At 37.7% G+C, this 26,858-nt stretch overlaps 1 protein-coding gene and 2 long non-coding RNA genes across 4 annotated transcripts; 2 read left to right on the top strand and 1 right to left on the bottom strand.

Moving 5' to 3' along the window:
* Positions 1-9,006: 9,006 nt before the first annotated feature.
* LOC131347475 (uncharacterized) lies at positions 9,007-13,647 on the top strand. The gene is made up of 3 exons (XR_009203776.1): positions 9,007-9,329; positions 11,970-12,180; positions 12,296-13,647. It is a non-coding gene; the product is annotated as an uncharacterized LOC131347475 (long non-coding RNA).
* Positions 13,648-13,845: 198 nt separating this feature from the next.
* On the bottom strand, positions 13,846-24,934 carry LOC131347471 (uncharacterized). The gene is made up of 5 exons (XR_009203774.1): positions 24,795-24,934; positions 16,830-16,966; positions 16,543-16,612; positions 14,063-16,372; positions 13,846-13,984 (listed from the first exon to the last, which is right to left on the bottom strand). It is a non-coding gene; the product is annotated as an uncharacterized LOC131347471 (long non-coding RNA).
* tmem72 (transmembrane protein 72) lies at positions 15,294-25,974 on the top strand. 2 transcript variants are annotated; one of them, XM_058381486.1, is made up of 5 exons: positions 15,294-15,424; positions 22,078-22,144; positions 23,650-23,721; positions 23,862-24,001; positions 24,612-25,974. In XM_058381486.1, exons 1-5 carry the CDS (start codon positions 15,355-15,357, stop codon positions 25,013-25,015), a joined length of 753 nt encoding a protein of 250 aa, XP_058237469.1. In that variant the 5' UTR covers positions 15,294-15,354; the 3' UTR covers positions 25,016-25,974. The 2 variants fall into 2 exon arrangements, 1 of the variants encoding a protein (XP_058237469.1); XR_009203767.1 differs by lacking the exons at positions 23,650-23,721; positions 23,862-24,001 and having other exon boundaries at positions 15,353-15,424; positions 24,612-24,750.
* Positions 25,975-26,858: the final 884 nt, after the last annotated feature.

The following is a 26,858-nucleotide window of genomic DNA, read 5'->3' as shown; positions in this document are numbered from 1 at the left end:
TTTTAACACTGGATAATGTTACTCTTTCACTGACAAGCCAATCTCCAACAATATTTTTGGTGCAACAAAAAGCACCATATAGTTGGATTTCAAAAGAATGATTGTTTACAAAGCTACAACCAATAGAACAGTTTTCACTTTTAGCATTGAGTATAAGAGTTGGCTCATACAATGTTTTACAAATTCGCACCAGGAGACCACGTTGGAATCGAGGGCCACTGCATAAACTGCAGCACATAAAATCAAACTCTGCTTTATAGCAGCAGTGGAATGTGAAGAGATGTTTTCTCGTTGGAGAACAAATTAACATTTAAAATAACAAAGAGTAACTCATTTGCCCATTCTAATTTCACTTTCTTAAACATTTTATTAAAGATAGTGAAACACTTTACTGAAAACAAAATGTGCTTTAATGTCATCTGGATTTGTCTGTTATGTGCATATGTAATTTTATATAACATGGCTGGATTGAATTTTAAAGGCTTGGCAATGGGAATTTACAGGATAGACATCATGACAAGTGTGGATCATTGCCAAAGGCTTGTGCAAGAACTAAGGTCTCCTTTAGTGCATGTTTAACTCTTTATGAGGTAGTTTCCACTCTACATTACCCCTGGCCTTTGAGTGTTACAATCAGCTCTAAGACTTAGACTTAGATCACAAATCTTATTTTATTAAAATGATGCAAATGAATAAGTAATAACTAATCAGGGATTCATTAAACCTTTGATATCACTGCTATACCACTGGTAAATCATGATGGAATGTAGGACCTGAGTTCAGAATTTTTGGTCCTCTGAAGATGACCATACTGGGGAAAGTGACAGTGCTGAGAGTTCTCAGCTGTTGCTGACTTTGACTGCCTCCACACACACAATCAATAAAATTCACAGCTTCGAGCCAAATGTACTCGGCAAAAAATAGATTCACAAATGCCTCATGCTCTTTTTTTAAAATACAGAACACATTCCAAGCCTTTATGAGCCACAAATCTTTTGGCACTTTTGCCACAGCACTTTGCTGTACTTCATGTTTTACTCTATAGTGTATTTTGGGTTTTCATACCTGACACATTTATGATATAAACATCTAAGGACTGTTGTAATTGGTTCTGCTAGTGTAAGTTTCATCCTTAATGTGTTTTGCTGGGAAACCCATGGTCTCAGAGGTAATCTGGTGGGTCTCAGAAAACATCATTACATTAAAATAGCAAATCCTAATAAGAGGTGATCCTATTATGTGGGTGGAAAAATAAGCACTTGATGCATCAAAACTTGGAAATGTCCCTATTAAGGTAATTATTTGCAGAAGGAGTGAGAGGTCTAAAGTCCCAAGAGTTCTTTTCTTGTGTTTTCCACTCATGAACATGTATATAAGTGAAGTAGCTGGGAACAATTCTTGCCTATAGAAAGAAGTGATTGACTATAGTCCTTCAAAAGAACTGCATCATATATAATACATGTACACTGTTTGCATAGAGAAATAGAGTGATTAGCGATCATTTACCCAGTGTAACAGTGTAACATATGTAAATGCCCATACGTAAACCTATTGTGTTTAAACCAATAGCCAATAACTGTCCGATTGTTTTGTATCATATAAATTAAGCTTAAGTATATAACAGTTTAATGATTTCTAATCAGAATGATATTAATCTCCAGTTAATTGCCAGGCTTCATACACACTTACTGAACACTTTACTAGGAACTCTATTCTAATACAGGCTAGAGTCTCCATTTGCTCTCAAAACAGCCTTAGTTCTTCATGGCCTGGATTTCACAAGATGTTGGAAACATTCCTTTGAGATTCTGTCCATGTTGACATCATTGCATCCCACAGTTCCTGTAGATTCTGCAGGTTAAACACTGAATCCAGATGCACCTCACTGCTGCTTAGATAATTGCATGAATGAGTGGATGTACAAGTGTTTCTAATAAATTGCTCAGTGAGTGTATGGTAGAGCAGGATATCACCAAAATCTCCAATCCTCCAGGACTGACTGTTCATTCTAAAAAAAAAAACATAATTTATTCATTTACAACATCAATAACAGGGCATGTTCACACAGGGGTATATCACCCTTGTTCAGACTTGGTACCCCGGTGGTAGCTCAAGTGGTTAAGGGTCTGGGTTGTTGATCAGAAGATTGGGGTTCAAGCCCCAGCACTGCCAAGCTGCCACTGTTTGGCCCTTGAGCAAGGCCCCCAACCATGCTTCAGGGGTATTGCATCATGGCTGACCCCGTGCTCTGACCCCAACACCCAAGGATGGGATATGCAAAGAAAGAATTTCACTGTGCAGTAATGTATATGTGACAAATAAAGGCAGCTTAACTTGATATTAGGTTACTGTTGAATTCCTATAGTTCTGTAAAGCTGCTTTGTGGTATTGTCCATTATTAAAAGCATACAAACAAACAAAATTGAACTGAATTGAATTACTGTCTGTGCAGAGTTTGCTGTGCATGTTCTTTTTGTGTCTGAAATAGCTTTTTTTTTCATGTTCCCTGGTTTCCTCCCACCTTTGCTGTGTTAATTTGCCCTGGGTCTGTATCTATGTGTGCATGGTGTACTGTGATGGACTGGCTTCCCATTCAGGGTGGATTACCATCTCACACTTATTGTTCCTAGAAGCAGTTTCAAATCCACCTCAAACTGACCAGGTTAAAACAGGTAGTAACGATGAATGAATAAATTAATGAATGAATTTGTTGAATATTTATTGGCCTATTTATGTAGCAGCTATATCCGTTAATACCAATCAATCATCCCTTGAACACCATGGCCTATTTGAGTATTGTTACTGTCCATGTGCATCTCATGTTCACATCTACTATTAAAATGGGGGAAAAAAGTGATTTTGACTGCAATATTGGAAAAAAAAACATCCAATGTCTTACATGTCATATTTATAAGACACAAGATATTAATTGACATTGTATTAGTTTGCGTTAGTACACGACAAAATGTACTGATTTTGGTATTGGCAAACTCAGGCAGTTAACACAACACTCAATAAATCTTTCTTAAGCCCTTTGTTCTCTCACCTGGTTTGAATAAAAGCTAATCTTGTGAAGTCATTCTGCGTATCTAAGACTTGAAAAGATAAACACACTTGATGAATATCTTGGCCAATTATTATATCCCCAATTTAACTCTGACTGAAATTTCAGCAGCTACTCTTGATCATGTTTACAGACACAAGGCTTTTCTGACTGATGCTGCTATGTGATATTCAGCCTTCATTAAAAAAAGCATTGGCGCTTCCTTTGGGGATTCTTCATCCAGTACATTCCAAATCATGTTTCTTTTCTATAAAAACACTGCTAGAGATCTGAGCATAGTGTGTGATGGCAGCAGAGGCAAAAGCTTGTATTCAATTCATCCTCACTGACAGTGTTGTCTGCACCAGGTCAATTCACTCTCATTCATTTCCCTGACAAATCAACCCTGTGACTGGAAAGCAGGTCATTAGAGCTTCTTCTCTTTTCCATGTCCAGGACTGCAAGTCTGGATACTTAAGATGATTAAGTAGTTTGTCACTTGATATTTTGACTAAACATGACTGGAACTAGACATAAATTAGAGGCTAAACATACATATCATCAGCTCAACATGGATTCAATTTAAACACATTAGTTATGTACCAGTTCCAAGGATGTTTCAGAATACCTTTCCGAATTTTACTGTAAGGTAATTGTAATCATAAATCCATGCCTTTTAGGTCTCTGCAGTAAATTTTGATCTCATTTCTGAAAAATGTTTTAAACTTCAGCTGTAGAGTATAATATAGTCCCTGCATACGTTTTTTATGAATCCAAGAATGTTATAAAAATAAAATGAAAGTCTGTGTATCGTTATACAATGATAGTGCAGTCATACTTGAACTGATTATTTTATATTGTATTTTATAATCATATATTAGGTTAAAAAAAATTTCACCTTTGAGGGAACTTGACGCTACATCATGGTTGACGCTATAGGAATGCTTCTTTGTGGAAGTTTTGTCTGAAGCTCTGTGTGAAATCACAGCAATTAATCGAAGCAGAGCACACCAGCAAGACCATAAAAGGGCATCTATGTCACATTACTTCAGCTTCTTTGCTTTCAGAATACGCTCTGTGTACGTTTGTGTCAATTGTTTGTCCTGTCTGTCTAGACTAGGGAAAAAGAAGATATACACTGATGTTGGATGAGAAAGCCTGGCTCGCAGTCTCCACTAATTCATCCCCTAGGTGTTCTATCAGGGTGAGGTCAGGCCAATCAAGTTCCTCCACACCAAACTCACTCATCCATGTCTTTGATTCATTGACCTTGATTTTTGCACTGGTGTGCAGTCATGTTGGAACAGGAAGGAGCCATTCCTAGCTCGCAGTCTCCACTTTAATTCATCCCCTAGGTGTTCTATCAGGGTGAGGTCAGGCCAATCAAGTTCCTCCATACCAAACTCACTAATCCATGTCTTTGATTCATTGACCTTGATTTTTGCACTGGTGTGCAGTCATGTTGGAACAGGAAGGAGCCATCCCCAAACTGTTCCCACAAAGTTGAAAGCATAAAATTGTCCAAAATGTCTTGATATGCTCAAACATTAAGAGTTCCTTTCACTGGAACTAAGGGGCCAAGCCCAACCCCTGAAAAACAACCCCACACTAAAATGCCCCCTCCACCAAACTTTACACTTGGCACAATGCAGTCAGGCAAGTACTGTTCTCCTGGCAACCGCCAAACCCAGACTTGTCCATCGTATTGCCAGACAGAGAAGCGTGATTCATCACTCCAGAGAACACGTCTCCACTCCTCTAGAGTCCAGTGGTGGCGTGCTTTACACCACTGCATCCAACTCTTTACGTTGCACTTTGTGATGTAAGGCTTAGATGCAGCTACTCAGCCATGAAAACCCATTCCATGAAGCTCTATACCCGATCTGAAGGCCATACAAAGTTTGGAGGTCTGTAGCTATTGAGTCTGCAAAAGGCACTGACCCTGCTCTGTGATTTTACGTGGTCTACCACTTCGTGGCTGAGTTGCAGTTGTTTCCAACTGCTATAGGAAAGGCCTACAATCCCAAAGGTTAAGCCAGTGCAGTGCAGAACACAATGGCAATTGTTCAGGCATACCAAGCTGAACTGCTAAAAGAGCTTCTCTGTGGTGAGGGGCTCATCGATGAGGTCTGAACTCTGCCAAGCCACAGATTTACCCCTCTGTGCCACATAACAGACTTCCCCTGCCATCGGCTGTTTCATGACTACATTTGGTTGACAGAGAGGCAATCTGACAAAGTTAAAAAAAAGGGACAAAACCTTTCTTTTAGATGCCCTGATGTCTCCTAAGTGACTGTTCTTCCCTAACTACAGCGAGGAGCTAGGGCTATCAACCAATAGCCACTGGCCCCAGCCTGGCCTGCTGAGGCAGGAAAAGAAGGCTAGCATTGCAGTCCGAGCCCCCATTGTAAAATCTGGGTGGCCAGTGCTAAGGGGCAGGTCCCCCAGATGAGAGAGGACCTGGAGTCGGTCATCTCAGTCGGTGCTCCGAATTGCATGCTAAAATGTACAAAGCATACTGGTGCTGGGTTCTCCCTTCAGACCTAGTCTTATTGCTCACCCTTGCAAAGTACATGGAGGCTGCTCTGGTGCATTGCCCCCCGGGGCATCCATGTACTCAATTATCCAGATGACTGGCTCATCTTGGCTCAGTCGAGGGAAGTGGCAACTAGGCAATGAGATGCCATCCTTGCCAACATGAGGTCCCTTGGCCTCAACCCAGTCAAGTGTGTGCTTTTTTTGAGAACCACCTTCTTGGGTGGTTTGGGATTCAGCCATAATCCCAATTATGGGATGCGGGCACATCTGTCTCCCGCTCAGGGGACTCCATCCTTTCTGCCATACTACCATCTCTCATTGCACACAGATTGCCTGAAGATGGGCGCTGTTCTTCTAGTACTGAAATACTTCCTCCTGAAACTCAGGGGCCACCTTTTGTGGTCTGCTTCCTCAATCATTAGGGCAGTCTGTGTTTACGCCCTCTGTTAAGGTTGGTGCATCAGATCTGGCCCTAGGTAGAGACCAGATTTCTCTCTCTGAGAGATATTTACACTTCAAAGTGCATGATTGGGAAACAGGCTTCCTGCTGAAACAGGGGCTGAGGCCTGGGGAATGGCATCTCCACCCTTAAGTGGTGGAATGCATTCTCTACCCCCAGCCCAAGGTTGAAATGTCTTGGTGAGGGACCCTTGAGGGGGACCGAGGTTGTGGAGACTATGTTGAAGTTTCACTATTGATGTAAATATTGGTGTCTCTCACCTTCTGTGCCATGCGGGTGAGGCTTTCCTGCAGACCATGTTTCCCCTCCTGGGGCCTCTCAGTGGTCCTGGAGGGGCTTCTCTAAGCCCCCTTTGAGCCAATGGAGTCAGCCTCTTAGGAGTTTCTGACCCTGAAAATGACAATAAGCCAGTTGTCCAGACTTTCTGCAGGCCTTCTGCCCTTCGCCTCACGAGTTGGCAGAGCAGGAGAGACTGCACCTGCTGTGTCCAGTTCAGGTTCTCAGCACTTACAGCAATTGCAGCTTTAGCAGCCTCAACAAAAGCAATCCAGGTCTCCAAGCAGCACCTTGTGCTGGGTAGTGGTAGCTATCTCCTAGGCCTATGAGGTGTTTATGGCTCACGGGATTACGGTTTACGGATTACGGCTCACTCCACTAGATGTATCTCTTTATCACGCTAGGGGTGTTCCCCTCAAAGATATTTGTGCTGTGGAGGTTGGTCCTCTCTGCACACCCTTATCAGGCTCTATAACCTGGACCTGGACCCCATTCCTGGGTCCTGACTCGTACAGGGCTAATGATGCTCTGCTCAGACATCTCCCGGTCTGTGGTGGCATTGGTATTGGTGTTCCCATAGCATCAGCCATGACACAGCATTGAGTTCCCTTGAAAGGGAACTACACCAAGTTATGTATGTACGCTGCGTCGCTAACCACACCACAGGCGGCATCCACTTGTGCTTCCTTCAGACAAGTAGAAGCTGGAGTAATGTGACGTAGATGCCCTTTTATAGTCTTGCTGGCCCGCTCTTCTTTGTCACATGACCTACCTGAGCCAATGATGTGGCATCTCCTTCTCTTCTCAGGGAACTGCTACATCATACCTGGTGTAGTTCTTATAAAATGAGCACTATACCAGTTAAATTTACCAGTGTAAAGAATGTCAAACAATGTCCACATTCTTCAAAAAAAATCTTCAAAAAACTCACTGGGTCAAAAAGGCAATCATTATCAACTACATAATATATTACAAAAAATGCTTACTTACATAATGCATACTTTTTTTATTATAAATTTCATGGATTGAGTGATGATTATTCAGGTTCAATATGTGTAAATTAATTTTAGGAAAATAGTGCTTCCGTATATTAAATATACATGAAATCTTGCAAATCTTTAACACAGAGACATTTCTTGTAGTATTTTTGAAACACTTTAGTTTCAGATTATATGGATGATATACTGCATATTGGAGACATCTCCACTCCATCTGCTGTGTGTATTTCATACACTTCAGTGTCTTCAACAGTGCTTCTCTAATAATATTTACACTCTTTGGCAGGATTTAGATCTCTTAAACTGTCTGAAGGCCCACTCAGTTATATATTTACAATCTGGATATTTAGTGCTGTAGATATAGAAACTATAACAAACTTCACAAACTAAAATTAAATTAAATTAAATTAATATTAAAAATATAACCATCCAAATGGCCAGCTATGCTAAATTGCCAAAACAAAATAATAATAATAATAATAATAATAATAATAAGTACAGATTAAAACTCAAAATTCATTACTTTGTTTTAAATGTATGACTATTAAAATAAAATCTCTAATTTACAACTAGACTCAGGGAAAGTAACCTGCATTGTTCAGTGGAAAGAGTGCCTTTGAGATGTTTGCAGGTGCATTGCTCCATGTAGCACAGTATTAATATGAACCATGTTTTTCTAACCTGCACCAGTAATTTAGAACAAGCAAAATGTTTTTTTTTTGCATATGTGTGGCATTATTTACTTATGATATATAACAAATCATCAAAAATGTAAGAGATTTAAAATATAAACTGCTTTGTCTCTTTCATAGTTTTGCTGACTTTGCTTCTGAAATCCATAATCCATTACGCCGGATTATAGCCAGAGTGACACAACGCTGACGGGTGAAATTCAATACCCAAATGAGGATAGTACTAGCCATTAAGCATAGACTCCTCACTTAAAGACACAGGGTGTCTAGCAAAGGATTTTTGGGACATTAATCTGCAGAAAAAGTCCAATAAATGCAACCAGAGCATCCCATATGTTGTAATATGACTGTTTGACTGTTTGTTTGTTATCGTTTACAAAGCAAATGACAGGAGTCTGTTATCATGGCCATGGTATATACTGGTTGCCCTAAAATCATTTTGCTGTTGTTTCTGCTGACTACAAGGTCAAACCAATCCAGTTATTTTTGTATTAAAATTTTTATGAAACAGTTTTCATTTAGGACTTTAGTATGGTTTTAATAGTCTACTTGTTCATTGTGCTCTCATGCACATTGCTCTCAAATTAATTTCCCCCACTTCAGTAGAGGCTGACTCATCAGATAAGCTATCCTGAAATCCCCATTTCCAAGCCTCATGGGAAATGTTTCTCTGTAACTCATCAGTAGCCAAAGGCTTTTGTTTCCAGGGAAAAGTACAGCATGAACATTTTCCATAACTTTATAGCACTCACTTCCTTTGGGAACAGAAAAGGCATATTTCAAATGTAATATTTTTTTCTTACAAATAAAATAACTAAAAATACACGACCAGTCTGGATTTGCTTCTGTCATTCAAGCTTTTCCTGGCATTCATGATGAAGCCTCCTGCTTCCTGAATTGACAGTATTGCCTTACAAAGGTATGTTTTTTTGTTTGTCATGGGAAAGGAGGACCTTGACACTGGTTATATGTGGTCATTTGGTATCTAGTATACACTTTTAGAAAAGGCATCTTTAGTGCATTCTTTGTACAATTTTGGCTTCCTAGTCTCCTCAAAGTGTTCTAGATTTGACCTTTTTCTAAGAGGGTAGTGTTTGAAGAGCTGCTGGACCTGATAAAGATTCTGTATAGCAAATTTAAAAACAGCTGTGCACTAGGTTGGAGGTTTGTGTTTCTGTGATTTTGTGCTGTGGTGGGTCTGGCTTGGTATTAAACACCAGACAGCTGCCTCCTCTGAAAGACTCCACATGCAGCCACAGGCCTGTCATCAGCAATGCCACTGCTCATTTGCCATAATTCATCCTCCGTTGCTGAAAGCTCAGGTCAGTTCTATTACTGTACCTTCACTGTGTGAGGTGATATTATATTAAGCTCTTGGCAGCCACTTGCACTCTCTTGATTACACGGTTACATAATGAGAGTATTACTTTAGCTTTTGTATAAAGTTATTAAATGAAATTCATATGTTATTGTTGTATTCAACCACAGTATTTTTCAATGTGTGATTCTGACATGTGAGAGAGTGTTGCTTAGTTTTCTATAACAGCATCTTTGAAAGTAGTTCTGACTGTAATTCAATTGAGAGGTTTATATTAATGTGCTTATTCTAATACATTATTGTTCTTTAGTAACAACTCATTCACAGGGCCACAGGGACAATCACAGGCAGATGCTCTATATACTCTACTGCTGATAATAAACTCATGTAAATGTGTTTTTAATTTAACATTGAAATAACAAATCTTTGATATGGTAAACCTTTCTGTAAGAAGACATTTCTTTAATATCTAGAGAATGAGTCTCTGGAGTCAGAGATTCATAACTGTTTTTCTGCCTCGGGAAAGACTTCTGGAAAAAACTTCAGGAAAGAGGCAAAAGGGAAGGCTGGTTAGGGACTAACTGTTATAGCATAAACTACATTTATAAGGATGAAGGGTTAGAAAGCACATGTTGATCAGAAGGTTTCTTCTTGTTGTGGTATAATAAGAATTAAATATTTTGAGATGTGCTGTTAATTCAGAGTAGTAATGACCTGACACAAAGCATCACACCTCTTTGTTGATTCTTTTTCTATAGCAAAAAAACATTGTGTTTTATATTTAACATAAACATTTAAAGAGTGGGATAAAAGTGGCAGATCGTTTACTGTAAATTATAATAGTATGATTTTGAAGTACTTTTGTTATTGTACTGAATATTACTGTGTCAGTGTTGATGGGTTTTTTTTTATCATGATTAAGTACAGGCTTAGTGATGAATAACATATACACTTGAGAAACTAGACTGAAAGTGGGAGTAAGTAACTGTAAACTGCAAGTTCAATTTGGCTATGTTGAGAGAAAAACAAAAACGAAAGTGATTCATGACCTTTGGGGTCATGTTGTTATAAAAGTGACCTGCCATGGACATGCTTAATTGTCTCTCTGCAGCTGAAACTATAAAAGTAAATCCAGACTGATGTAATATGATATCAGTTCCTTGCAAATATTTATTTTTGTTCCCTTCTTCCTTTTCATAGTGCACATTTTGAGGTTATATTATCTGATCCAGCTACATTGTTTTTGTTTAGATCACTATGGATCCTGTGCTGCAACTCATTTAATTCAATTTTATATTTCAGTATTGGGCAAGATGGCTTCAACATGTGGTCATTAACACAACTGCACTGTTACATGTTTGAATAAATGTAAGATTGCCATGCAACTCCTGGAAATTATGAACATAAATGACCCCAAGTGCACTTTAGCAGTCTGTCTCTACTTATTACTCTGTTTTATATTACTCTGTGGCCTGTGTGGCAGTAAGATTAATGTCTTCAGTGTCATAAGCGATGTGTGCAGCTCATCATAGATAAGTCTTTCTCAGGAGGTTGAGGAAAATGCCAATTTCATGCATCATCATTCACATCTAAATGTGTTTGCAAGAGAATAAATAAAGACATGTTATTTTGAAATTGTAACATTATAATTCTAACTGCAAGATGTGTTGCAGACAAAATAAAATACATTCATTAATTAATTATTTGTACTCACTGTAAATATTTGATTAGTAAAATAAGCACGATGAACATTTACCAGAGATATAGCGTATACTTTAATCTTTGTCATTTTTATACTGAATTTTTATATTTCTGTGAAGCTATTTTGAGACAATGCCCATTGTTAAAAGCGCTATACAAATAAAATTGAATTGAACTGAATATCCCCCAGAAGAACTACTAACAAACTACAGATTAAATGACTATGACATCAGCATGTCAAAGGCTGTCTTAACTACCTAATAAAAAACTGCTTCCTGATGCATGTAGCCTACTCCTTTAGTAAGGAGTTTTAGTAATTACAACATAAATGTTTATCGCTTATTATTGCAAACATAAATATGTATTCTCAGAGGAGATAGAATTTGACTCATCCCATATTCACTGACATTCTAAGCTCTCTCGGAAACTTTATATGTAGCAGTATGAGCTAATTTGCACAATGACCAACAAATAAGAGTCAAGCTACAACACTAGTGACTAGAAGCATAGATTTCTTTCTTCCCACATTTCTATTCTGCAGAAGTTTGATTGTCAGTGTATCATCTGGATAATCACCAATCACATAAAACATGACTCACATACATACACTACTCACAAAAAGTTAAGGATATTCGGGTTTCGGGGGAAATTTCAGGATGCACCTAAAATGCACTATAACCTTTACAGGTGAACTTAATTTGACCTTCTCTACACTTTTGAATGCACATGTCCAACTGTTCAGGGTTTCAGTACTTTTTGCACTTGCAGTTGTGCAAAATTCACAACTGGTGTTTGATGCATGAATCAACCAATACATTTTCTGATGATGAAAAAAGATGATGAATGCCACTCAACTCCAGGCACATTTAAGGGAGGTCAGAGGCACCCAAGTGTCATGTCAGACCATTCGAAACCGTTTACATCAGTGTGGTCTGCATGCTAGATGACCTGCAAGGGTACCTGACCACACCACCAGGCACAGGAGTCGGGCCAGGGAGCATTTATGCTGGACGAGGGACCAGTGGGCCTCAGTGCTGTTCTCTGATGAAAGTCGATTCACACTGAGCAGAAATGATGGCCGCCAACGATGTTGGAGATATCAAGGAGAGCGCTATGCATCAGCCACTGTTGTGGTGGTGTTACAGTCTGGGCAGGTGTGTCTACTCAATACAGAACTGCCCTACATCTTGTGAATGGTACAGTGACAAGCCAATACTACCTGAATAACATCATTAATCTAGTCATTGTGCCCCTGCATGAAAAACACAGGCCTAATGTCATCTTCGTGGACGACAATGCTCCAGCTCATCGAGGTCACATCATTAGAGAACGGCTGCTGGAGGCTGGGGTACCTCAAATGGAGTGGCCTGCACTTTCTCCAGACCTGAATCCCATAGAAAACCTATGGGATCAGCCGAGTCGCCGTGTAGAGGCTCGTAACCCTGCACCCCAGAACCTCAATGACCTGAGGGCCGCCCTTCAAGAAGAGTGGAATGCCATCACCCAAAAGCCAAATATCCTTAACTTTTTGTCAGTAGTGTATATGCATGTCTTACTTCTATAGAATTTGAGACATCTTTTCAAAATAGTATAGAATGAGTAAATAACTTGTATATTGGATTTGTATATGTTCAATAATGATTGACACATTATGCTGTCTAGATAGCAGTTCCCCAGGAAATATATTACAGTGTATATTTGAACTTTAGGTTGTTTATGCTTCATCATAAACAATTCAGCATGCAGTTTGCGTACTTGTTTGAATGTACTATGTTGTGTCTTCCTGTCATCAAATAAGAGATATGTGCATGTGCATATGCTTTACAGATGGGAGTATTATATTCTGTACTATCCATATCATAATAACCCAGTTGTTACAGCCATATATGATATATATTATATCCCAAAGACCACTGACCTTGCTTTTGCCTTCAGACAAACAAAAATGATGGTCCACTGAACTGATACCAGTAAAGAACAAACAGACAGGGTTCTCAGCTGGAGCTACACACTACATTGGAAGAAGACCAATGACCTGCTCTGGGTGGGAGAGGGAATGAACCTCATCTGACTCATATTGACACCAGATTACGAAGAAGAATTTCAAAATGTCTGGGTGCCTGAGTGTTCAGCCAAGAAAAGCATGGGGAGAAAACATAGATAGAATACAGAGTGTCTTATTGATTTTTGTGACTAACTGAAATGGTCAAGTTGTCTTTTTCAGACTAAGTAGTGAAGATAAAATCCTTGGCATTTATCAAGTTTACTGTCTGTCAAATTAATCCTAAAAGACAACAGCATACAGTCTGTATTATGCTTTCTCCCAGCTTCCATCACATCTGCACTGGACTATGTTTTTGATTGCTTAATTAGTGCACTGGAAGATAGCAAAGAGGAAAAATATGGACTCGATCAAGATCAGTGGATCTTGTTAGTTTTTTTCACTTGTTTATGGCTGGTTCGGATGCTTCCTGTTGGGTCAGGAAAACTCACACATGCATGCATATACATACATATATACGCACACATGCATACCTGAAGTAATAAAGCATGACTTGAAGCCAGGAAAACAAAGCTAGGCTTGTGTGTGTAAGGAGATTTACATTTTTCCTCTCAACAGGAGTCAAGATACCAGCCATAAACTGGTAGCATTTTTTTCCAGGCCAATTCAGCAACACAGCTTTAACTGCCATTACCTTCAACTCATACTGTGGTTTTCAAGAGGCCTTGTCTGGGTACTCGTGCGAAGGTTTGTAGGTTTTTGAGTACACAACATTTTCACATGCTTTGTAAAGTCTAAATATATTTATTCATAATATTATGATTGCAATTTGTGTAAGAAGTAGTCAATTTAATTCACTCATTCATCTTCAGTAAGTGTTTTATCTTGTTCTGGGCCTCTGTGGATCCAGAGCCAATCCCTGGGCACAACACTGGGTACAAGGGATGAGACTTCACCTAGGATAGACTGTCAGTTAATTTCAGGGCACTGTACAAACACACCTAGGGGCAATTTAGTGCAGCCAGTCCACCTACCTGCAAGTTTCTGGACAGTGAGATGAAACCAGAGAACCCTGAGGAACTCTACATGTACGTGAAGAGAACAGATGAAACTCCAAACAGACAGTAACCCAAGCTCAGGAACAAACTGGGGTTCTGGAGGTGTGATACAGACATGCTTCCCACTGCACAGTGTGGGGGTATGTAATATCAATATCAATAACACAATGTACAGTGCACAATACCTCACAATGTGACTAAGACTTTTACTGTACTGCATGAGCCATCATTTTTTCCAACCTTGCACAATATCTTGCACAATGTTGCACAAATTCTGTACACAAGCCAGTAGATTATCTGTATAGCAGTATGTTAAATATGGCCGTGACAGCATTTAATGTTGTTTTTTTACACATTGTTTTTTTATTGTTTATCTATCCGTTTTAAATCTACTGCAGCACCCATGAGACCATGCAAACTAAGAATTTTACTGTAGAAGAAAGCTTGTGCATGACAGAAGTTCTTGACTCATACTGTTTATGTTGTCCTGTTGCCTTTTTTGATCGAATCATGCTGTAATGGTTTTAATCTTTCATAATATGCAATGAAGGAGAGAGGGTGTGCATGTGTGACCTCTGACACAGGTATATTTAGGCTGCTGGATACGGTGTCTGAGCGTCTGCCTCCTGTCAGGACTGGTGTCTTTACATGTTTGTATGTATGACAGGTCTGCCCCACCTATACCATTAATCATTTCATTTAGTCCAGCTTATCAGCCAGACATGTTAGAGTCTCTCACTGCACATCCTGTTCAGGAGAAATAGAACTGCTACTCTGGCATGCACATTTTTGATTAATAGCATAGATTTGTGCAAGGTCACTTATCCTTCAGCAGCTCCAAAACAAACGATTTCTTATGCAGGATAAATACTTCACTGAACTCTTTGTGTGTGCATTTATGGTTTATCCCCAGGAGAGTCTGGTCTTAGCTGCAATACTGGCTAACACAAAAACAGGTAATCCTCAACTATTTTTCCAGACTTTTATCCCTCACCTTGAAAGGAAGTGGAATGTGTGTGAAACCAGCAGGCGTGGTCAGTGTGTAGGTTTTAGCTATTTTATTAGGCAGATTAACAGGGACAAGCGTTCCCTTGTAGCCATTTTACAGCACCCTAAGGCTGCAAGATTATCAGCCATGAGCCCATGCTGCCATGGTTATGCTACCTATCCACAGCCATAGCTTTGTGCTCGTTTTACCTGTGGAATAGTATTAGTTCCGTTGATATGGTGAAGGAACTCTAAAAAGGAGAAGAACTTTGGATTTGGCAATGAGTAGCTCAGATTTGTGGGTTGTGGTGGAGCATGTATGCAGAATTCTTGGCATCTCTACTGCTGCAGGTAGGATTAATGTCATAATAGATCGACCCGATATATGAAAAGCACTTTGTTATGCTGCCCATCTTTGAGGCACTCACACTAACAGTTCATTATGGAGTATAGCTGCTTTTTTTAAATGTGCTCAGAAGGGAAAATGATTAGGTGCAATTACATGCTGTTTAGAGTGTTTTAAAATTGTCCAAGAGATCAGATAATTGAAAGCCAAATAGATGTGATATACAGTTTAGTAGATTTGTGATTTTCTTATCAAAAGCTTTCTTACGCACACTGATCCCATTATGGGCAATGTGAGCCCAATTAAGGAACCATGCACACATTCTTTAAACACATAGTTAGCCGTGAATTTGAGTTTACCACATGCTGCTCTTCCACTGACATTTTCTTTTCATTACACCTCTTCAACAAACATTATACTACCGCAAATGGTTACCTTAAATCATGAAGAGGAGCGGATGTCTCCCCAAACTATCTTACAGGAGAGTTTGTTGTTTAACTGGTCCCTGAGGAGGGCATGATTTAAATGCTTTTGCCAAATAATCTCAAACATGTTTGGAGAAACATATTTCTTTTCTTTCTTTTTTATGACCATTAAGCAGTCATAAATCAGTTTGTTAAAAAAAAAAAGTCTATTAGAAAACTTGTCTTCTTGTTCATTTTTTCTTTTTCTTTTTTTTCATCTATTCATAAAGATGATCTTTTCTGTTTTTACATATGTATTATGTAATTGCCCCCTTTTTGTTTTAAGAGATGGGTTAGTTGCTTATTTTAATGTAAAGATTTATGATTGTTTTACTGTGTAGATATTTTTTCCTGCTTTGTGTTCATTGTGTACTTGTAGGTTGCTTTGAGTTGCTTTATGAGTCTTGTTTATTTCCAGCATACTGTACATGATTGAGCTGAATTTTTCTTTCACGTAAGATGTGATGAAGGTGGTGGAGTCTTCCAAACCTGTTGCACACATACACAGGATTGCAGGGTTACATGAAATATAAAAATCACCAGCTAAATCAATGCTCTTTTAATTTGTCTGGTGTATGCCAGAGAAGCTACTGTTTAACTTGTTCATCTTCATAACAATGATTTGTGTCGATGGAACACATTTCATATGCTCTACTTACCCACACGATACTTTAGACCCCATAGTAAACATCATTTTCTTCCTTTTTCTTCACCAATCATCAGCAAAATCTATAAAATCATAGACTCATCATGTAAATCATAGAGTAAAAAGTATAATGTAAAAAAATGGGTTGAAAACAACAATGGATCCACCGGTCACACATTTTAATGACTGAATGTTTACTTCTTGCCTGAAAGTCTCCAAACTGACAAATTTCATGTAAAATTCATAGTCTGTATCAATGAAATATAAAACAAGAAAATATAAAATGTGAACCTCTTGTACCATCGGACTTTTCTTTAGTGGGCTGAAGAAAGTCACAGAGAGGCCTGGGGGTAGAATCATGCCCTCTTCTTCATCTTCAGTAAAGACTTTACTCTGGCCAGAGTCACAGTGAAGCCAGAGCCAGGATCCTAGGAACACTGGGTGTGAGGCAGAATATACACCTTGAATGGGATGCTAGTCCATTAGAGGCACCATGCATACAGACATCCGCACACTTGTCCACATCTAGAGGCACTTCAGCAGAACCAGTATTGCTAATGCTATGTCTTTGGAGATGGGAGGAATATGTAATGTAGACAATATTCAGGATTGAACCAGGGTCAGGCTGTGGAGCTGGAGCTGTGAGGCAGCAATGCTTCCTGCTGCACTAGAACCACACCTCCTCATCCATTTATCCCAGTTCCCAACACTCATAAAATATTATGACTCAATGAAAAATCCAAAAGCAAAGCTACAAAACTCAAAAGTAAATAAATATGCCCTGCACAGCAGAGTAACACAATATCAGAATCACTTCACATAGTAGGAAACTGCTGTCCAATGAGAATTTATTCAGGATGTTTTTCCAAAATTCACTTTTCCTTTATTGCAACTTCCAGTTATTCTATCCAGTATAAATATAATTATTGGGACCACAGTCCTTGACTTTTTAATAACGTGATCCCAAAACACCTTTAAATTGTGGAGCTGCAGCCTTTTCCGCCATCTTCCTGTGCAACAGCTCCCTTAACAGCCATGTACATTCTGTAATGCATTCCAGCAATAATCCGCTGGATTCAGTCATGTTCAATCCTGACCTTTTAGTAGTCGAGTTGCTGTAATGAAGATAAATTAATGCTTATGAAAAGAATCGTGTGAGGGCAAGATCTGCCTACTGTGCCAAGGTGTGCAGTAACAGGTAATGTAATGTAATCACTGCTTGTGACAAAATCAGCTTTTCCTCACTTGTGGTCTAAAATCTGGTGCCCCGGTGGTCAGTGTATTGGGCCTGTTCTTGTACTTCACAACACCATGACCTCACATGAAGCGAGGTAATGGCACTCTATACGTCTACTGCACAAACAGCGTTCATAACATTTTTTAAGCAAACACATGGCTATTTGCCCCCACAATTCCCACTCACTAACAAATGATGGTTACCAACTAGGGATGCTTCCCCTAAGACATGTGAAGTCAGCGACAGCTTTCACACTGCTGTCTAAACTATATCACAAAACTGTGTAACAATAACAACAGAACACACTCAGAGGAAACTTCTGTCTGCCTTTTTATGCTTTTTTAGCATACATAAGCTCAAAGACCCCCATGATTGGTTAGTGTTACTCTGATTGATGGGACAGAGAAAGTAATGTGGCTTTTGACTTCAGATATTTGAACTTGGAACTTAGACTTATGCCATTTTCCATCAATGTGCATTTGAGCTACACAGTGGGGAAAAAACAAGGCTGGCTTTATGTTCATCTTTCATTAGCAACAAGCTGGCCAGCTAATTGTGATGGCTGATGTATATTTATTTCCTCAAACAGTGAACTGTACAGTCAGTGGTATTGATTTAACAAGATATCTGTGTGCCAACTGATCTTAAGTAAATGTGAAAGCTGAAGTGAGAGTGGCTCTACAAGAGAACTCAATTGCCCAAAATTCTCCAGGATGACTAACCTGGATTGAGGGTAGGTAAAGCCAGCCTTAGATGCAGCCCTTTGTTGCACCTTTGTATAGGTATGACATGTCAGAGCTTTGTCCCAGGTAAAGTTACATAAGATATCTAATGGTGAAAACTACTTCTGAAGATTTCTAAGTTGCATGATCCCATTTTTATATTTTGTAAAAAATAAAAATAATAATAATAATAATATTTTTTGTTTGAGTACACTATTTTGCAATTTGTTTTGCTATTTGTTTATTCCTACCTCTTTCCCTGACTCTGTGTTGTAGTAGCGCCTGCCCCATCTGTATCCAAGCCATCTAGTGGCATGGTGGTAGAGTGCATGCCTCTAGGTGCAGAGGTTCAAAACTCATACAAACCCTTCCCTGTACCTTCATCACATATATAAACTCTGCTTGTCCATTTATTTATAAGCAAGGGTCTTCACACTGCAGTTGGGCCCTGGCTGAACTGTCTGTAACAGCTGGTATATATAACTGATATTAAAGTAAAAAGTACTACTTTGTTTTCTTTGTATATTGTGAGCAGCCCTGATGATTTGATGTCAGTTGCTGAATTTGGGGTTGAGAAGACCGTCCCACCCAAATAGCAGGGCACTTTTTATTCTCTTGACTGTGGCAATGTCACAATACTTACTTGAGATCTTGAAGCAATAGATTTTTGGTTGTCCTGCAGATAGATTTAAGTACAAAAATTAAAATGGAGTTGTCCTTTTCTACATTAGACTTTAACTTCTCCATTCTCATCTTTAGATCAGCAGTTACTTGCCTTGATGTGTCAGCATATCAGGTAACATACCATCTCTTTCCCTTTCCAGATTTCTCCACAAAAATATATTCACACAAGTATAATTGTAATGATGACAGCAGCTTAGTCTGCTACTGTGATGCATTGCACCAAAATATGTGGAAAGAGTTTTTATCTCTCAAGACAAGAGGAATCTGTTAGTGTAAGCAGCTGGCTAGCTAGTATAATATAACAATAAGAATTTAAAACTTCATGAAACTATTTGAGAAGATTGTGTGGGATGAATGAGCTAAATTAAGTACTCAAAAATGATGGAGATGAAATAAATGTAGAGTAAGCAGACTGTCTACAATACAGGTATTTTGAACATGTTGCAAATTTGGAGGAAAAAGGCTTCATAGGCTAGTCTAGTGCACCCTCTAGCTGTTACATATCGTATCAACACTCAAGTGCTTTGGGCCAAAGCCGTTTGCAACGTTTACAGTCTCATGTAAAGTAGATATACATAAAAAAAGGCCTAACAAAAATAATTACAATTAGTTTTCTTGCCACTCTATGTAGATTAATATGAAATTTTCACAATGGTTATACATTATATTTATGCTGGCATGTTCTTGATTTCAGGAGCATATGTCATGGAATAAAATCTTTTCCTCCATCCACATATTTCAACATTTCAACAAATGTATAAATAACAAAATCCTCGATCATCTTAAATCATCCATAAAGTGAATGACTGAAACAGAAAATTCTGATACATTTAGCTCACCCACTCTACTCAGTGTGTCCTGCATTTTAATACTGGATCTATATTCAATGCCTTTGACAGTGTATTTGTGAATTGAGGCATGTAGGCATGGAAACATACAATGGGATCCAAATATCTGAGAGCACTAGTTATAAAGCTTCAATTTTGCATTCATTTCTAATTTAATACAACAATTACCATTACAATTATGTTATTGGCAAGAGCTTGTGTGAAAACTGTAATCTTTGAAATATTTACATGAATTTCAGAGCTTCTTAGTATTTGGTTTGTTCCCATTTTTTTGCTTTAATGATGCTGTGTACTTGAGCAGGACCTCACAAGTTTTAATATCCACTTTAGATCAAATTCATCAGATTGTGACCTGAACACATGCCTCAAGAGCAGAAATTAGGCATGAGGAAAATCTGACCTTTTACACAAACAATACTAAATATTCAAGATATTAAACACCTATTTTCCTGGTTTTAAATATTGCTAACAAAATTCTAAAACGTTAAGTTTATTTCTGCTTTTAAATAAAAAAAATCTCAGATTTCCAACATGGTCTCAGACATTTGGGCCCCACTGTGCATCAGAAAATAGAGTAGAGCAAGGCTCAGATATCCTAGCAAAGCCCTGTGATCTCAGAACTAGCAGACCAGACACCTATTTTGGGTGGTATCTACTTTGATTTTTGTTTAAAAAAAAAAAAAAAAAAAAAAAACAGAGGCAAGTCATGAAATATGTACCGGAGGGTGCCAATCCTGTGACTTTTCAGAAAAAAAAAATCGATAAATCTTTCCATAAATTAAGAGCATTAGGATAGTTAATCATGTATAGGTCTCAAGAAGAGCCTGAAAACATGAAGTTGAATAGAAAAAGTTTATCTTTATGTGAAATCTGGCAGATATGCATTCAGGTTACCGTCTGTTGAACACGATCCCTGTGGAACCATTTGTCTAAACTGAAATCTGTAAAATACTTACATACCATGTGTGTGTCCTCATTTTGATCATTCAGATGTTTTAGCAGGAGCCTTATCAACCTCTGACTAAACTGCAAGCTACACAATACAATCTGTTCTGGATTTTCATATATTTCATGTTTTGCTCATTCTTCTGGTTCTCATTTGCCCTTTCTCTCTGAGGGTTTCACCATTGCTCTGGAGTTTCTCAGGTCCATCACTTTGAAAACTGCTGTGCTCCTCTTACTCTTTCATCACACTCACATCTATAGTGTCCTCATCATCACTTTGTGGGTCAAAAAATAAATGGTACTCATTTTATTAGCTCCTCATGTTGGTAGCTGAACAAAGACATTTTTTCAATTTGAATTCGCATTTAAATATCTGCTCTCATGGCATGTCTGATGTTATTGAATAGACTTGACAGAGAAGCAATGGGATCTGATCACTGAGCCCGGTAAATCAAGAACAAAAACCATCTAAAATCTAAGATGAAAAGCATATTAATGAAACTAAATGATAGCCATTTATTCTGCTGTATTACACGAAGGTCTTCACCAACAACAATGCAGTATAAAATCTATAAATAGTTTACTTATAACATTGAACTTTCATAGTGATTTGTATAAATAGGAGCTAAATGGTCATGTTGTTCTCTGAGATTTACACAGTATTGTATTCCTTTAAACAATACAGTGAGTGTGCATTGCATTTTTCTTTTACTTGTCCCACTAAATATTAACTTGCATATATTTCTGTTTGCAGCATTTATATTATATTTCAGCATAATTGTAATGTCTAGTGGTGACACGGTGGAATATAATAATAATGATTATTATTATTATTGTTGTTGTTGTTGTTGTTGTTATTTAACAGTAATCAGAGGTAGAAAATTTCAAGCTAACATCTAGTGGTAATAAAATAAGCAACATCTCCCCACAAATTAGTGCAAAAGTATTGGAACTCATCTTCAATAACAGATCTAAAAAGATTTTTTTTATTGTTATGTGGTATATGTAGCATTTTCCTGATTACTTGTTATTATTTGCTGAACTTCATACATAAATATACACAACAGCAAATGAAGAAGTAGCCACATTAATGTTCAGTCTCCTTGTCTCAGTGTCGTGTGCTGTAGGGGTAGAAACACTGCATCAGACAGACTTCTACAGCCTGGCTGTCTACCTCCTGTAAGTATTCCTATTACTTTAATCAGCATGATCACATTCAGCAGAAATTAATGACATTTTCCATATTGGTATATTCAGGGAATTAATTTTTTATGTCCAGACAAGTGTTAAATTAAAGGAAGAAGCAATATAAACTGTATTAGTAAGGTGTTGGATCAGCACAAGCCTTAGTCTCTGAAATTGTACTGGAAAAGTGAACACCATTCTTCTAAAAGATTTCACTTCAACTGGTGTTTTAATGATGGTGGTGGACAGCAGTATCTGTATCTGTATCTGAAGTCCATAATCTTCCAAAGGTGCTTAGCTGGTTTGAGATCTGATTAATGTGAAGTCCATAAGCATTTGTTATATATCATTTTCTCATCAAACCATTCAGTAAGACATTGTGACCTCTGCACCCCTCCCATTTGGATAAAAATGTTCCATAATACAACAGAAAGATCAATCAGATTCCACATAAAATGTCAACCTTAGCAGGGAAGTATAAGAAAGCTATAAGGACAGGAAAACTATGTTAAATTGTTCATCCATGTTTATATTTAGCTGCATTTAACTTTTCTTCTTGAACTATAGAGATGCATCAAATATATGGAGCACATATTCAGAAATTTCACATCCATAATGCAAAAAAAGCCTTAATACATAATGCCAGATTTTTCTATACTATATGCTCAGTGAGTTTGTAGAAAATGCACAGTCTTTCATTTGTGAGTCTTTCACAAATGTTTGACTATATTTAATATCACATTCATAATGCTAAAAAAATTGCTATGTATCTGAAACATGTGAAGGAGCTTTTAAGATTTGTCTGCATTGTTTCCAAATAACACTTTCTGAGGGGAAAATGGGCCCCTAAACTGTATGTCACCAAATTTTCCCTAAAAAAGCATAAGGAAAATCCTCATTGCATAAGGACCTCCTCACTCCATGGGATTTTCCTTTTATTTGTCACCAGTTGATATGTTCCAGGGGCTATGAATATATAGTACATGGATTATTTATAGATGGGTGACATTTCATGAGACAACTATTGCCTTCCAAACAAAGGCATAATGTATATTGGGTTTGGCTAAGATTTTTGAGCAACCAGTTTTCCAGTGCATTTAATTTGTCTTCAGGGTGTGGAATATGGTGAAAGCCATGTGTTTCTATTGTTAATGTCTTTTTTGTATGCTGAAAGGAAACATAATATAATCAGTGAGAAACACCTTAGCATTTCATCTCAGATTGTTTTATAACCATACCATATATTAGAAACTGAAACAGAATACCTTAAGATCATGATTACTTCATTTGTCTGGGTTTGCTTCAAAAAAGGAGGAGGAAGTTCTGGATGAATGAACAGGAGAAATGTTTTTGAGAATCACAAAAACAGAATAACTACTGGAACATGTCAGGTTTAGCCCTGAATGAATTTAGATGTGATTGCCAATTATAAGTGCTTATACCTATCCATGAGAAATAAAAATATACCTCTTAATGATTTTGGTTCTTGCTCTCTAAAGGGTCTCTTCAGCTGGAATGATGCTTTTTGAAATGACATATTTCATTGATGCTTTTTTGGTGACGTGGATTCCGTAAGTTCCAAACCATACAGCAGTAGCAAAAGAAATTTCAGCTATGTATTACACTGCTACTGTATATTAATATATTAATTCCTCTATTTACTTTATGGCTATTGAGCTTTCTCTGAAATGGCATGTTCAATTCATTGCAGGTGTTCTGTTACATCTAAATTTTTTGTCATTTGGAAAAAGATGGCTAATGTTGGAGGTTTCCAAAAATTCCTCTACTACACCGTTTTGTCTGTGATGTGTTTTTTGCATCCGATTTTAGTCTGGCATGCTGTCATACCAGGTACATATTTGATATTTGTTTGCTTTCAAAGACATTGGGCTTGGTTGTGATTCTTTAAAATAATTTGCCAACAATCAGACCAGCAAATAAAAGTATAATATGCAGGTATATGAAATAATATGCAAGTAGGAAAATAATAATATGCAGGTACTCAAAATTATACTACAAACCAATCACTTAGTATGACATACTACTACTTGATTAATTCTACTTCCCCAGTAACTAATCATTTGATTACTTCACTACACACTGCATATTTACTAACCATTTTTTTTACTGCAGAACTAACAACTAAGTGTTATTTCTACAGCACTTCAAATAGTAGGCCTTGTCAGCTTTACAGGATTCTGGATGTAAATTTAGATAAGCCAGAAGTGACCTCAATAAGAACCAGATTCACAAGGGAACCCAAACTCCTCTTAGAGACACCAGATATAAACAATTTTTAGTACACTATTTTAAACTTGTAAGTAAGTCAAACATTACTTAATGTGCTTAAAGGACGTTCAGTATGAGTCCTAGGATGAGCACAGAACAGTCGTTATGATTACAACAAATTGTATCTAGTTCACTAGTATGGATATACATTAAAGTCTTTATCACTCCTTAGGAACTATGCTGCTGCTGACAGGACTGCTGAACTTTATTCTGAGTAAAAGAAAAAAGACAAGTCCTCCCGAAGAATCCAGAGAAACTTATGGAGACTCAACTGTGTGTGTCGCTGAGTCCAAGGAACCTGAGCAAACCTTTTCCTTCTTCCAAATCATCTCAAGCAAGAGAGCCTCTCACCTACCCAACAACAGCAGACTGAACAACTCTTCCGACTGCTCTCAGGCCATGCTCGCAGAAGTACACTCCACACAGAACATTTACAATCCACCAAGCAAAGCTAAGCGAAAAAACATGCATTTCATAAATAGTTATAAAGAAAATGACAATGAGATGGAGGAGTTTGACATGGATCCAGAGGAATCCACCTCAGATAAAGCACCCATGATAAGAATGGGAGTGTAGGCTGTGGGAAAGGGCAGGGTGTTCTGTAAACGTTAAAGGATTCTAATTCAATGAGTCATGCACTTACAAAAAGTACTTCATGTACTTCACTTCAATATTGTGCAGATATTTTCCCATGCCTTTTTAAGGTGTCAGGTGTCAGTGGAGGCTCTGGAGATTAAACGGAAGTGCCAGGTATAGTGAAAATAGTATTTAATTATACAGAATAATCAGCTGTCCTTCAATATATGGCATCTTTCATATAAACAAGAAAAACCTGTGGTATGAAATCAATATCTTACACCTTAATTTTTCTTTCAATTTCTCTTTCAATCAACAAAAGCAATCATTTATCTTACTCTTTTCTAAAAATTTATCTTAATGTTTCTTAGAATATTTTGTAATAATAGTGCCAAAATCCTTTGGATTCTGAGCTCAGGATACTGTCAGTGTGGAGTTTCCTTGAATGTTCTCTCAATGTCCGTTTCCCATTTCCTCCCACTGTCTGAAAACAAGCTTGTAGGTGGCTATTCTGAATTGCCATTCATAACATAGAAGGGGTATTCCCCTTTCACACCCAGTGTTTCTGAAATAAGCTCCAGATCCACTGCAACCTTGAAGAGGAACAGTTACATGAATGAATGAATGAATGAATGAATGAATGGGGAAATAAATGACTGAATACTGTACAGTGTTACTGTAAGTTCAAAATATAATTTATTACGTTTGTTATTTTTTTCATAAAGTAATTCTAGAGGGTGTTGTATATGGTCAATACATGCAGCATATTTTTAGATAAGCTAGAGCTACTCAGCTATTTTCTTTTCAATGAAAAGATTATAAACATCTAATGTCTAATCTCTCTCATTTACATGATCCATGTTAGATAATGTTAGTAACTGTTTGTTCTTTGAGAGCTTAACCATTGGACAGATGAATATAAACATAAGACTTGGAGAGATGAACCACTGTGATGCCAGGAGCAGTTTCAACAGAAAGTATAAAACCACTCCTGCATTTGCTTTTTTACTGTAATATTCATAATGTTTTGGAAATATATATATATATATATATATAGAGAGAGAGAGAGAGAGAGAGAGAGAGAGAGAGAGAGAGAAATAAGTGCTTTACATTTTAAATGCTGAAATACATATGCACAAGCATACATACATGCAAACATTCAAACATACATAAATATATATTTTTATTATATATTTAGTAATACTGCTGCTGCTGGGATTCTTTTAAAGCAGTTCACTCCTGACCCCTGAGGTTGTACACATCAGTCCATTAGAGGAGCTTTGCCTTAAGACAGTATCACCCACATCGAGACTCAAAAAATCAATAAAAGTCCATTTGTCATCCTGCTTCTTGCTAGTCAGATCCACACAAGATTATTTTCGATCGCAAGTGGTTTGCTGCAATCCCCTTGGGGTAAATAGTCTGCCCAATGTCTATCCTTCACAGGCATTGTCCACTGTAGTAAACCTCCTGCAAATAAACATTTAAAGGAAAAAAGTAAAGGGTAGATTTCTCTCTAAATTCTGCCCTATAGTCATCACCTATGAAATCATTCTGTATAATTATAATTTCATGGTCAAGAGATTTAAGCAAATAAGCATTTGTTAGTGGATAGTCCTATAGAGTACAAATGGCAATTTAAAGCAAGCATTGGTACTCTCTAATAATAATGTCAAAGTTATTATTTTAATATAATATGAAAGCTCTCTAAATTGAGAATGAATGTACCACTAAAAACCTGTCCCTTTATAAGTTCCTTCTTTATTGTACTCATTGTAATAATCTTATCCTTTTTCCCAAAGCTGGCTTCCTGTCTGGGATGTGTCTTGGTAGCCCAATGCTT

This window comes from Hemibagrus wyckioides, linkage group LG03 (assembly GCF_019097595.1).
Source record: "Hemibagrus wyckioides isolate EC202008001 linkage group LG03, SWU_Hwy_1.0, whole genome shotgun sequence".
Taxonomy (NCBI): Eukaryota; Metazoa; Chordata; class Actinopteri; order Siluriformes; family Bagridae; genus Hemibagrus; species Hemibagrus wyckioides.
This window is presented reverse-complemented; position numbering and strand designations above follow the sequence as displayed.

Coding starts and splice junctions, on each gene's coding strand:
- tmem72 (XM_058381486.1), top strand. CDS start 15,355: ATGAGTAGCTCAGATTTGTGGGTTGTGGTGGAGCATGTATGCAGAATT. Junction 22,145..23,649: donor AGCCTGGCTGTCTACCTCCT/GTAAGTATTCCT, acceptor TGCTCTCTAAAG/GGTCTCTTCAGCTGGAATGA. Junction 24,002..24,611: donor CTGGCATGCTGTCATACCAG/GTACATATTTGA, acceptor ATCACTCCTTAG/GAACTATGCTGCTGCTGACA.